Source organism: Hippoglossus stenolepis, chromosome 13 (genome assembly GCF_022539355.2).
Source record: "Hippoglossus stenolepis isolate QCI-W04-F060 chromosome 13, HSTE1.2, whole genome shotgun sequence".
NCBI classification, from domain to species: domain Eukaryota; kingdom Metazoa; phylum Chordata; class Actinopteri; order Pleuronectiformes; family Pleuronectidae; genus Hippoglossus; species Hippoglossus stenolepis.
In genome coordinates, this window is record NC_061495.1 from 1,873,762 (window position 1) to 1,887,924 (window position 14,163).

Here is a 14,163-nt window from a genome sequence, read left to right on the forward strand (position 1 = left end):
GCAGTTTTCATGAGCAACAGTTTGATTATTTTTGAAATAAATTAACGTAGAATCCTTGCAAACACGTCGTGACTCTTCCTTTGACGGGTTACATGTTGACGTTGGATTATTTTTGGGGATCCGAGCTGCAGATGTGAGACGTGTTGTACAAATACTCATCAGTGTATTAAATTGAAAATGCCTTTGAAGTTTTCTCAGTTTGGTCCCCGGAGGGTTTACTCTTCACTGGACGATAAAAGTCTCTGTGACATAAAGATCACGGTGAAATAGAAACGAAATCCAAGATACGAGACGAGAAATAGAAATAACACAATAACAAACAGCATTAACTTTTACCTGCCATCGACAAGGTTGTCTCTGATTGGACGGACGCACTGTCCAACGTGTTGTTGTCTCTGAGCGTCTGAACATGGAACGATTTAAGATAAGATAAGATAAGATAAGATAAGATAAGATAAAATAAGATAATCCTGTATTAGTCCCACATGGGGCGCTTTACAAATAGAATAGAATAGAATGTCAAAGAGCCGAAATCTTGTCTTCCTTTCAGTCCCATTATTATTAATAATAATAAAAATACAAGTAACAAAGTGCTTTTCAACGAACAATCAGAGTATTATATGAATTCATCTCTTTTCTCTTCTCTCTCCTCACAGACAGTAACTTTGTTCTGGGGAACGCCCAGGTCCAGTCCCTCTACCCCATCGTGTACTGCTCGGACGGGTTCTGCGAGCTCACCGGCTACGCCCGCGCCGAGCTCATGCAGAAGAGCTGCGCGTGTCACTTCCTGTACGGCCCGGAAACCAGCGACGGGTCGACGGCTCAGATCCAAGGAGCCCTGGACGAGAGGAAGGAGTTCAAGACCGAGCTGGTGTTCTACAAGAAGGAAGGTGAGACGAGAAGAAGTCAAAGTGCTCGTGTGTGGATCTGCTGTTAATTTATGTTTTGCAGCAGAAAAAGAAATGTGTTTATTTAGTGTGGATGTAGAATGCGTACTGCACCGTTGCTGCGTTGTGTAACCGTGTGCAACGATGTTTCCAGCTCACGCACTCATGCTGTGACCCATAACGTATTTACCGTCCATGCAGACAGTCAAACCTCGGAGTTTCAGCTGCAGCTGAGCAGGAACCTGCAGGTGACCTGTTGTGTAATTCTCTCTCATGTGAGAACTTATCTTTCACTCTTGTATCTGTTACTCGTGAGTGTGTGTTTTATTTATAAAGCACATTTGATACACAGTAATAAATTCATGCTGCACAGGGACATTCAAAAACAACACAGAGGTCAAATTATAAATCTATAATCCATCTATAATCAATTCAAAATCTGCTCCAATATTTAACTCAACAGAATTTCATGGAAATGGGTTCGGTAGTTTTAATATGATCCTGCTAACGGACAAACAGCTTCTTGGTGGAGATAATTCACGTGTTCACATTGGACTGTGGTTCTTTAACGAGCTTTCTTCTCACAATAGCAGCTTCATGCATTTCAACACAGTTAATCACATGATTCAGCAGAACAAAGAATTCTAAATGGTAGAGAAATGGTAGAAAACAGGAATGAAGCTCAGACGCTGCAGGAGAAGTTTCCTCTCTGGGGTTTGTTCAGATCCTCAGGAGGAGCTGAGGGAAGAGGAGTGAAGTGAAAACATGGAAAAGGAGAAATCTTGAATGTGAATAAAGAGCTGAAAGAAGAAGAAGAAGAAACTCTCATTCATCCGCTCTTTATTAATTATGGATAAGTGAAAGCTGTGATGAATGATGTATGTGGAGAACGGGGAGTGAGGAGGTGAAGAGGAGTCACATGTGACCTGAGATAGAAGCCTCTTCTGCAGACGGACATTAAACAAACACACAGATCACAGAGGAGACGGTCCGTGCTCCTGTCGACTCTCCGTGCGCTCGCGTTAGCATCAGAGCTTTTCTCCAGGGGAACGAGGAGAAAGAATAAACACATTCATATCCAGTTCTCACTGACGCCTCGGGCTCAGTTTTTAAAATTGCATTTAGAGTCGACCCTCATATTCATATCCACAGGATTTACTGTACAACACAAGACATCTGGCTTCAGCTGCTCTTTTCATAACGAGGCCGATAAATACACAAGACAAACACCCACTCTGAAAAGTCCTGAATCAAGTCCTGAGAGTGGTTTGGTTATTAAAGTCAGTCAAATGCAATTGAACTGAATTGTTACAAGTACTTTTTTAGCTAATATTATGATAAACTGTTGGTTTATAAAGTTTATTAAGTTTTATATGGGATATTAAGGAGAGCGTGTATCAAGAGTATTAAATTAAACATATTGTCTTAATTTAAATTTAGTCTTGTTAAGGAATAAGCTTCTTGCTGTTCTTCTCACATTCAGAAACGACTCAGAGGTGAAATCAGGGAAAGTGAAAACGTGTGTGTTCCTGTTCAGAGTCTGTTCGGTTACTGGTGAATTTAAATATCCATATTACATGAATAACAATATGCTCCAATGAATGAATAATAATCAACAGGTTTCCCTCAGTTATTCATGTGGAGGCAGAACAGACGACGGTAGTTTTAACTGTCTCTGTTTACCACCGGGTTCCAGTCAAAGGGACAAATCCAGCCTCAATATGAGCCGGGGTGTTTTTATGGAGCTAATCCTCCGCCCGCTTCTTGAAACGCATCGTGAACGTACATGATCCGCCGCCGGGCTCCAGTCCCAGGAAACTGTCGGCCGTGTACGAACCGCAGCTCATGGTGTCACGGGTCGGAGATTAAAGCTGAGTAACACGAAACCAGAGCAGCTTGTTTCAGTGGGATTTCACGTGTTTATGTAGCAGCCAGCAGGGGTCACTGGTTCTGATTCATCATCATATTTATGAGTCCCATGTTTTTCTTTGTACCGGCAGCAGAGAAAAGACCAAAATAAGACGGGATCAGTTCTGCTCACAAAGTTGAACACGTTTATTCATGTGTTTCACTGAGAGACTTGTCCCCTCATCACAGTGAACATGGACACGTGAGTCAGTCCCACACACACTGTCCTCACTGACACCAGTCAAACAAAGACACAGCTGGAAACAGTCCCAGACAGACGTTTGAGTGATGTTAAAAACATCTGGACACATCTGTTCTAGGAAATCACTGACTTTGAAAACCTCTTGTTCAGGAATTGGAATAAATGATCTTTGGACAGAGTCACAGACGAGTCACAGACGATACTGAAAATACTGAGAGAGGAATATTTAGTTTGGGATTTTTCCTGGCAGTAATAAAGATGGAGACAACGTCAGGTTCCACGTCAGGTTCCACGTCAGGTTCTACGTCAGGTTCTACATCAGGTTCCACGTCAGGTTCTACGTCAGGTTCCACGTCAGGTTCTACGTCAGGTTCTACGTCAGGTTCCACGTCAGGTTCTACGTCAGGTTCTACGTCAGGTTCCACGTCAGGTTCCACGTCAGGTTCTACGTCAGGTTCCACGTCAGGTCAGGTTCCACGTCAGGTTCCACGCAGGTTCCATCAGGTTCCACGTCAGGTTCTGCTCCTGTCGGCCAGAAACAAACATGAGAGGCTGCAGTGACACAGAAAACAGTCGAGAAGAACGTCCACTGTTTGTCCACATCTCTGATCCACAATGAAAAACCTTTGGCTGGATGTTTGTATGTTTGTATTATTGGATGTTTGTATGTTTGTATTATTGGATGTTGGTATTATTGGATGTTTGTATGTTTGTATTATTGGATGTTTGGATGAACTTCTATGAAACGTGTACAGACTCAGATATTGAATCCTCATCCATCGAACACCGTTCTCCTCTGTCACCACGGTGACGTTCACATTTCTGGTTTTGAGTGAAATGTCTCAAAACCTAATGAGATGGATTCTCATGGAACTTGTCCCATCGTCAGAGTCGAGGTATCAGCTGCAGGCGGCTCGTTCACTTTCCTCTGTCACTGAAGGACAATCAACAGTTTCTAATTATGAGTTAATCAGTGGCACATTGTGTTAGTCTGTTAAAATCCATTAGGACCTAACACATCTCATCTAATTGATGATGTTTCCATCACTGGTCGTTGGTGAGAAATGAAACCAGTTGTCACCACGTTGTCAAAGCAGGGGATTGTGGGTATTTACAGTGGATTCATTCACTAGTGTCACTGTAGCATTAACATGCAGAGAACAGTGAAGCCAGAAGGACAGAGACCATGTTTGTCTGTGTGTGTCTCTGCAGGTTCACAGTTCTGGTGTCTCCTGGACATCGTGCCCATCAAGAATGAAAAGGGTGAAGTGGTTCTGTACCTCGTGTCCCACAAAGACATCTCCGACAAGAAGAAGGACCATGACCCAGCACACGGCCCCGACACCGGTGAGTTCAAAGACACCACATCGTCCTGCTCACAGTTCTGCTGGTGGAAGATGATCCAAACGTCTTCAGGCTTCTTGAACTTATAAACTTTACTCACCTGAACGTCCTGAACTCGCTTTCTGAGGTTTGTCCAAACGCCAAAATCACCAAGTCACCACGGAGCCTCAGGGGAACTTCCAGAAACTTAAACCCTAAATCATATCAATGGATGTTTTATAAATAACGTACCATATTTATTTTGAGGGCCACTTTTTATCATCACCTATGATTGATATTGTTAGCACATAAAATCAAACAAACACCATTAACACGTCGATGTCACAGCTCGTTTCTGAAGAAGTCGAGAGCTGAATTCCAGATGCACAGTTACAGAAGGTGGTGAGACTCAGGCTGTTGATATATATTAACTAATAACTAAAATGTTAAAAGGAAAAAGATGAAATACTCTAAACTGAACAAAGGCACAATTTCCTCTAATACCTGCCGACCACAGTTTATTATGTATAATGGCAGCTGCTGTAGTTTCACATTCACAGATTCAAATAAAATCATCTTCTGTCTCATGACTCATCTTCGCTGGAGCGTTGGAACATGATTTTCATCAGTGAATAATTCCACGTATAAGGTTTTGTCTTCAGCTGTGAAGAGTCACAACAGCTTTCTTTGTTTCGGGCAAACGACGATTAGGCGTCTATTAATAATTTTAATAGCTCTTATCTTTTCCATCTTTCATCTCGCGTCTTCTCCCCAGTGTAAATCTCAGCCTGATTAAATAAATGCCTGTTTGAAAATTACATTGATATGAATGAGTGCCTCTAATAAAGTGCACGTGGCGACACATAAAGAGTCTGTCAGAGATAAACACACGTTTCATCATCCGCTGTGAAATGTGCAGATACTTGAGGGAAGACGTCTCTGTGAGTTAATTAGAGGCATTGAGGAATTCATTGATGCTGGAAATATGCAAATATGCAGATGTTGGCTCTCAGACTTCAGGACGTAAAAATACATCTTGTGAAACGTTCTCATCGTTACGATAAATGAAAACATCAGTTCAATCTCAGACTTTAATCCAAAGAACGACAGCTTCAGTTTCACAAAACAAGACGTTTGTGTTCAAGTGACAAAGTTCGTGACGTTACAAACATCGTGAGACTGAAGCAAACAACCTTTTGGATTCATGAGCTCAGAGCGAATCGGCTCCGGGCGTCACAGTCGATTCTGAAAACTACTGAGACAAATTCACACTCGTTGTTTTTTTTGCCTGTTGCCTGAAATGAATTTTTAATAAAAATCTGACCAACAGAAACATATTTACCTCATGAATCTGTTGCTGTATTTTTCTTCTTTCTGCACAAATTATTGATTTGATTCTCCATCAACAATGTTTTGCCTGGAGTTGTTTTCACACTCTGGTGAGAACAGATTTTTAAATAACTGCCTCATGCGAAGCTGAAGGATCCGATTCCCACGTGTTACAGAAGGTTTGTGTTTCACTTCCTGTTGTTAAACCTCACGATCCGAACACAACACATCTCCCTCCAGGGGGCGAAGCGGAGTAATCAAGCCTCTTTAGATCAAGCAGGGTGTTTAAATCTTTAGTCTTTTTTAGATTTGCTGTCTGTGGGAGGTAGCACCTGCTGGAAATCACTTATCCAATTCCCCCCCCCCCACTTGCCCCTCAGGTCTCTCATTGGGCTCGACTGTCTTATCGCTTCACTGTGGAAATGATTGAAGCCGCCTTTCATTCGCTGCGTTTCACAAACCGAACGAGTTATCACATTTTACGTTACGTTGAGTTCTGTGCACGGCGGAGACGAACAATGAGTCAAGACGAGAGGGCGACGGACAAAGAGAGGGTTTCAGCCGCTTCTATTTTTCCAAATCGTCGCTGTGACTTGACGATAACTGTTCATGTTCACATCTCAGCGAAGGAACCGTGAGGGGGAAATGAAAAGAGGGGAAAAGTGACAGGTAGAAAATGAGGGAAAGGAAAGACGGGTTCGACACAAACCAACTCATCCAGCTGTCGACCGGCTCCACGTCTCACTTCTGGCACTTCGCTCGTCGGGATGTGAGGTTTAGTTTGAAATGCAGAACAGGTTGGTGAGGTTGACTCGGAGTGAAGAGGCTGACGACTCGTTCAGGATCCAGCTCGGTGAAGATCCGACTGTTTAATTCTGCTCAAACAAAGGAACTGTCAAGATAAACAAGCCTTTTAGAATCAGACTGAGATTCACTGCAACTCACACGCGCTGGTTTTTTAAAACAGAGATTTTTAAAGTGCAGATTTTAAACTCTTTAACTTGAGTCTTACTTCGCACATGCTCACTGTTGATTTGTGCAGTGAACGTGCACCAGAAACAACAACAACAACAACAAGGTTACATCCTGGTTGATCACTCTGCTCTTCTCTGGTGTTTTCTGTCTGGTTCCACGACTTCTGGAATCTACCTTCTCTCTTTCTGAGCCTGCAGAGATTTCAGTTTGTGTCTCACCTGCATGTTGATGACTTAACTTAATTAATTAAGATAATTAATCTTCATTAAAGGACAGGAGTGAGATGTCGCAGCAGTTGTGGCAGCGTAGATCCTTAGGAAACACAAAAGGCAGATCAGAATCAAATATTTCAACATAAACTTGGATCAACGTGTGCACGTGAGGATATCACACGGAGAAACAGTCCGACGTGTGAACAAAGAGCTGACATGTCATCACGTGTGTTTCTCACTGAGACACATGATGGTCAGACTTGGTTTTAATGATGTGGAACAAGTTACATGTCGTGTTTTCTCGACCTTCAGCGCTCACCTGTCAGAGTCTCCAGGTCGAGAGAAGCTGCTGTTTGATGAGGAGACCGACTCTGGTTTCTAACCCCTGTGATGTTGTAGTTTGAATCGTGTCTCAGCTCAGTTTCCTTCCCCCCCCACAGACGAGGAGACGGGGCTGGAGGTGCACCAGGTGACTCGCCCTCAAGGCTTCAACAGCAACCGGCGCCGCAGCCGAGCCGTGCTCTACCACCTGTCAGGACACCTGCAGAAACAAGACAAGAGCAAACTGAAGATCAACAACGTGAGTCTCTGCATGTTCCTCTTTCTTAATGAGCAGCTCGTTGGTGTTTCTCTTCACGTTGCGTTTAAACAGAAGCTTTTTTTACAGGATAAGTTTACGACTGATGAGGACATTAAATATCTTCTGTTCCCTTCTTTAAAAACATGTCTTTCAGTGAAAACAGGTGAAAACTGACAGATGATGAGTTTTCTGCTGTTTGTTTGTTTCACTCAGATAAAATCCTGGAATAAATCATCAAGGTCGTAATGTTCAGCGTTGATTCAAGGTCACGGTCGTTCTGAAGTGTCGGATCATTTTTGTGATGATGTTAAATTACAGTGTTTGAGTTATAGAGTCGACGCTCACTGATATAAACAGTGTGAAAATAGTGAAATGTAACAACAAGAAACATTATTATGCTCATTAAAGGATTTATTGCATTCGACTGCATTAAGTCTGAGCTACGTGCAAACAGGAACCTAATTATCCATTTTCCCAGATTGACTCATTAAATCTATGCAGAAGAAATCTCCTGAGTCTTAAAAACATTTCCCCAAATCGTTCTCTATCTGCTTCTGCTGCCATTTCATTAAAAACTGTGCAATATAAAGAAGTTAAAATGTGTGAGACCCAGTTTCCATGGCTGCTTCATTAAATTAAATGAAAAAAAAATGAATAGCCAGTGAATAGTTTTTTATTTATGTAGATTTTATTCACCCTGTAATTTCATCCCTGTCGTAGAACATGTTCGGGGACAAACCTCCGATCCCAGAGTACAAAGTAGCAGCCATTCAGAAGTCCCGCTTCATCCTCCTCCACTACGGGACCTTCAAGGCCGGCTGGGATTGGTTGATTCTGCTGGCGACCTTCTACGTGGCCGTCACCGTGCCCTACAACGTGTGCTTCACGGTGGTGGGGGGGCGGGACGACGGCGGCAGCAGCGGCAGCAGCAGCTTCCCCCGAACCCCGCCCAGCGTCAGCGACATCCTCGTGGAGATCCTGTTTATTTTAGGTGAGAGGTTACTGTGTCCACACGCACACACATCCTGCTACAGCTGAACCCAAAGGTCCCATCATGAGTTCTACACATGAACAACAGATGTGTAACAACACAGAACATCTGGAGCGCTCAGGTGAGGGGGGGTTTCTGTCGAGGGCACATCGACACCGGCCTTTATCACCAAGAACTCTCTTCACATCGTCGTTGGTGTCTTTTACGTGTGTGGCTCCACTTTTTCATCCTGAGGTATTTGTTTTCTTTTTGTGTTTTTCATTTGTGCATCTGTCCCGTTTTAGAAACTTCACCAGCACTCGTCTTCTCCAGAGTTTCTCCAAGTGGCCTGGCAGGAGAAACTCTGGAGAAAGTCCAGAGTCTCTCACTCAGACATTAGGTTCTCACTCAGCCCCTCAGGAGAAAGTCAGGAGATCGTTCAGTCCACCTCAGGTCTGAAAGCAGCTTTAAAATCACTAGATCCTGATTTTAGACTCCTCGCCAAATTGCACAAACTCATAAATGTCTCCTAAACATGTCTGAATATTTGTATCCAGATCCTTTAACTAATCTCTCAACGAAATCACAATGTTAAAGAAAGTGATTCTGGATTCGCACCAAACATTTAATCAGTTCTTTCCCGACCCGTCCTCCAAGTTTCGTGTTTTTCCATCATGTAGTTTTTTTTAATCTTTCCTATGATCAAACAAGCAAACGGTGAAAACACGAGGTTTTAAAATCCTCTCGTGGTTAAACACACGTTCAAGCTGCTGTTACCTTCTGTTTGATGAGTTTCCCTTTTTCCAACGTCAGTAATTAACACGACTTAGTGACTGAGACGTTCGTCCGTTTGCTCCTCGTCCACCTTCCCTGACGGAAACTCAATAAAGAGCCTTTATCTGAGCGGCTCATTGCTCGTAAGGAAAGTCCGGCTGAAGTTTTTAATGACGGTGAACAGATTTGAGTCATTTGAGCTCAACAGGCCTCTTTGTTCCCGTCTGTAGGAAACTAGGATGAGCGCTCGTCACTGGACAATTTCCCTTAATGGAAAACAGTGAACACGAGCTCGCCATCAATAAACCTCTGCAATGAAATTATATGAGCCACACGCAGTCAAAAGGCCGACTCCCGTCAGTCGATATTTCATTTGTAAGAAGTAAACAGGCCGGTGGGTTCATCAATACCTTCAATAGTGGATTTAAACCTGGTGTCAGGTCCGATTCTTCATTCATTTCTGTTGATACGCTGCTTTTAATGAATTAATTAAAACCTTAAGACTTTTATTAATCCTGCTGACAAACCAACAAACCAACAGACAAGTTCTCGAAAAGCAGGAGAAAAGGGAGTAAAGCAGCTCAGAGATGTGTTTGGGACCATTTAACATGTGAGACATAAAACCAGCCTGAGATGGAACATTTACTTATTTCATTTGTTGACGTCTCAAATCAAGCCTGAGTGTCCATGTGCATATTCTGAGACTGTAACTGTCCCGGTGTAAAGTGACTGGTTCAGAATCCATTGCTCTCTGTGTTCTTCGTCGCCGTGTGATGATCATGTGACACTAATCACTTCCTGTCGTGGTGCTAACTCCTGCTGTCGCCCCCTGCTGTTGTTGTCGTCCTCTGCAGACATTGTGCTGAACTTTCGAACCACTTTTGTGAGCACGTCGGGTCAGGTAGTGTACGACGCCCGCTCCATCTGCGTTCACTACGTCACCACCTGGCTCTTTGTCGATCTCATTGCCGCCCTGCCCTTTGACCTGCTGTATGCTTTCAACGTCAGCGTGGTGAGTCTCCTCTGTGTGTGTGTGTGTGTGTGTGTGTGTGTGCACATCTGTTTGCATTATCACAGACAAACAACGTGTGACCGATTGAAAAGTTTGTGACCAATCAAGCTACTGAATTCACCTCATATCCTCGTTTCTTCCGAGAGAGAGAGAAACACACACTCTGCTCCACACCAACAGGCCAGTGAGCCCAACTCCCAGGAAGAGAAACAAATGTTTAATGTCGCTGACTCTCGTGTGGATTCGTTACATCAACTGTTGCTCCTCAGGCAAACAAATGACGCTCAGCTAATCTGATGTTAGTGCACATGCTGCTGCAGGTCTTTGCATTCCTCAAGATCACTCCTCATGCAAAGAGAATCACACGACTGGTTTTTAAATTCTAGTTCGGAGCCACGTTTCAAAGATGACGTGTTCAATGCTGCACGTGTGTGTGTGTGTGTGTGTGACCAGATGTGTTGTGTCTCTACATCCTGTCTGTGCAGTACTTCGGGGTCCACCTGCTGAAGACGGTGCGGCTGCTGCGGCTGCTGCGGCTGCTGCAGAAGCTGGAGCGCTACTCCCAGTACAGCGCCGTGGTCCTGACGCTGCTCATGTCCATGTTCGCCCTGCTCGCTCACTGGATGGCCTGCGTCTGGTACTTCATCGGCCGCAAGGAGATCGAGAGTCCGGGCTCCTGGGATATCGGTCAGTAAGAACCTTTCTTCAACCAGACACAGCGTTAGCAGTACTTTTACTACAGCTGCTGAAGTAACTGTACTTGTGTACTACACAACTGTACTCAGGCTGTGTACCTTTCCTTTTAAGTGCTTTTTGTTTCTTATACTTTTATACAATCCAAAACTTTATAGAAGCGACGTGTCGTTGTTTCACTGGTGATTTCATAAGGGAACAGACTGAAGTGTTGTTGTTGTCGTATTTTAAAAATCCTGTACCCAGGTTATTTATTGCAGAAGAAGCATCGTGGTCCATTTCCTCTGGGAGGAGAGCTTGTATTTTACAGTTTTGTTTTTTAGTAACTATCCTGCTCACATGTTGAGATTCACTGTTACTTCCATGTGTTCCTCTTTGTTTACTCTCACTCACTGAGTCATCCTCCCTCCGTCTCCCTCATCGATCCGTCCAGAGCTGCCCATCGTTGTCCTTTCAGCAAACCACATAACGACAGGAGTCAATTCATGTCCCTCAATTTAACATTTAGAGAGATGAGAGGAATCCAGGGGACGACGAGACAGTCTGACCTTAACTGACCTTAACAGCTGTGATTAACAACACAGCTCTGATATCGGCATCTCCATACGTTTAGCTGCTCCGTCCGTCACTTGGCTCGTACGTTGGAGAGATTCAGTGGAAACTTGGTCCTCGTTACTGCCCCTGATGGAGCTGTGGTTGTTATACGAGCCACAGTGGACAGAAGAGGACAGAAGAAGAGGACAGAGACGTGGATATAACATGTATGTTGTTGTACAGACTGCAGGTTTCCACATGAAGCCTTTGACCCTTAGAGGCCTTCAGCCTTTAGAAGGTGTTACAGGAGCCGGCTGCAGAGCCAAAACAAATATACAGTCCACATCTTCAATTTTTAATATCCAGATTTTTGAAAACTAACACAAGGGCAAACAGTACACAAAAAATATCTCACACCCTCAGAGCAGAGAAGCATCTGAACGGTTTAAAGTAAAACTGAAACTTCAGGAGAAAGATTCAAAAAATGGATCGACTCTAAAACACTCACAGAAGCTGAAGTTATTTTATGTAACGACGAAGTAAACTATGTTCATGTTTAATCTGTAGTGGATTTGTGTTATGGGAAAATGTGAATTAAACTCCAACACAAACTGGTTTTGTTGGTAAATCCTGGTGTGAGGTCCAACTGATGATCAGGACCATGGAGAGCTCCTACGAATTCAGCTCTGCTCCACTGAGACATCAGCACCTCGGACAGAGAAAATAATATAATGTCTTTAGTTATATATCTTTATTTATGAAGCTCTTCTAAATAAAATACACACAAGTAAGATTTAAACATAAGAATAAAAGAAAGAATAAAAACACTAACATTTAAAAAAGACGCAGGATGAGCTGCACAGAACCTCAACCTACATTCAAATCTCTTTTTTCTGTGTGCAGGTGAATTCCAGAGAACAGCTTCTTTAGAAAATGTATTGTCATTGTAGGTAAATAAAAATTAGATTTATTATAAAATATTCTGGGGGAAAAAACTCAAGATGTCCAAGTTGAAAGTGTCCCCCCCTCAGTGACTCCCTCCACGTCCCCGCATGTATTTCATGTTGTGTGTTGTGAAGTCGGCTCCACATTTCCTGTGGGTGACGGAGGTTAAGTTGTGCTAATGACAAAGTAATTAGGAAACTACTCAGGTGTTAAATCCTTTAATGTTGTTGGTTTAGCTGCTGGAGTGGGACTCTGCTCGCAGCTACTCTGTCACTTCTGCTTATTTATGCTGCCAGGCTGGTCTGCACTGAGAACACACACAGACACACACACACACACACACACACACACACACCCAAGGTCAGAGCTGAAGTGTTTGATGCCAGAGATCAATGAGCGGATGCATCCATATTGTATTATTCATACTCCCCAGGCTTGCCGTCTTTCTTTTCCTGACTCTGCCTCCGGTGGCTCTTCTGGGCTTCACTTCTCCGCTCGTCTACTCACAAACACTGTTTCTCATTTCATCCTTCATCCCTCACTTCCTCCTCTCCACCCTGCCTCCTTATGTCCTCCCTCCTTGTTTTCCTTCCTCCCTTCCTCTAGAGCTGAGCTGCTGTCTTGGTACTTGTAAGATTAACTTGAATCCTCCGTCTCTTCGGTGCAGCTCAGTGAGATCAAGTCATCGGACGTTTGTTAAAGAAAATGTGGACTTTTATTTTATCTCTTAATCTGGATTCAAGGACTCGTTTACACTTTTAGAGTCGAGGTTTCTCAGGCTGGAGGAACATCAGGAATCTTTGTTTAAGATGAGAATGATCCAGGGAAATTATTATCTGGTTTGTTAAACTGACAATATGGATCAGCAGAATGAGTAAAGTCTCAAAACTCGGATCTTAGTACCTCCAAAACTTTTATTCTTTGGATATAATAAAATCTATAGCTGCTGAAGAAATGAAGAGGAGTAAAACCCTGGATATTTCACCAGGAGGTGAACGGAGCAGAACATATTCAGCTGTAAATGGTCTCCAGGAGAAGTTCTGTGCCCAGGTGATAACATGCCTCAGTGCAGGGGAAATAAAAAAAGGATTTTCTATATTAATGTCTTCCACTTTTTATCTCTCTCCCTCAGGTTGGCTCCACGAGCTGGCCAAGCGTCTGGGTACCCCTTACTTCCTGTCCCCGCTGACGGCGCTGGTCCCCTCTTCAGTCGGCAGCCTCCCGGCCAACAGCAGCAACAGCAGCGGCAGCAGCAGCCACTGGAGCGTGTTGGGGTCAGAGGTCGGGGGCCCGGCCTCCTGGAACTCGAGCCAGTATTACGGAAACGTGTCGGGGGGCGAGGCCGTGTCGGGGACGGCCGCCGGCGCTGCGGATCTCCCGCTGCTGGGCGGCGGCCCGTCGATGCGAAGCAGCTACGTGACGTCACTGTACTTCGCTCTGAGCAGTTTGACCAGCGTGGGGTTCGGAAACGTCTCGGCCAACACGGACTCGGAGAAGATCTTCTCCATCTGCACGATGCTCATAGGAGGTGACACAAATCTGCCTCTTTGTTTATATTCATCCACTTTGTATCAACCTGAGTCGTCTGCTCTCTGCCTGAAGTGTCCTCTCTTCATCTGGTGCATCAACACAGCTGAGCTCTTTTCCTTCTGTCGCCTTCTTTAAAATTCATCCTTTTCATATTTGGGACAAACAATAGATGCAAACACACACATTCACGATCTCATTAGTCTCAGTGGCTCACGAACATGTTGGGCTTTCATCGGTTTAGTTTTTATCAGGTTATGTAAAACTTTGGACTCAAATCAAAAAGCAAGTG

At 43.9% G+C, this 14,163-nt stretch overlaps 1 protein-coding gene across 1 annotated transcript in view; it reads left to right on the forward strand.

Annotated features, from left to right (window-relative positions):
* The window catches only part of kcnh3 (potassium voltage-gated channel, subfamily H (eag-related), member 3), an 83,967-nt gene that overhangs the window by 54,459 nt on the left and 15,345 nt on the right, over nucleotides 1–14,163 (forward strand). Inside the window, exons 2-8 of the mRNA XM_047342732.1 lie at nucleotides 657–890; nucleotides 4,210–4,344; nucleotides 7,277–7,416; nucleotides 8,137–8,407; nucleotides 10,015–10,172; nucleotides 10,658–10,859; nucleotides 13,477–13,872. Coding sequence (XP_047198688.1) covers nucleotides 657–890; nucleotides 4,210–4,344; nucleotides 7,277–7,416; nucleotides 8,137–8,407; nucleotides 10,015–10,172; nucleotides 10,658–10,859; nucleotides 13,477–13,872 — 1,536 coding nt within the window. The remainder of the gene's footprint in view (nucleotides 1–656; nucleotides 891–4,209; nucleotides 4,345–7,276; nucleotides 7,417–8,136; nucleotides 8,408–10,014; nucleotides 10,173–10,657; nucleotides 10,860–13,476; nucleotides 13,873–14,163) is intronic.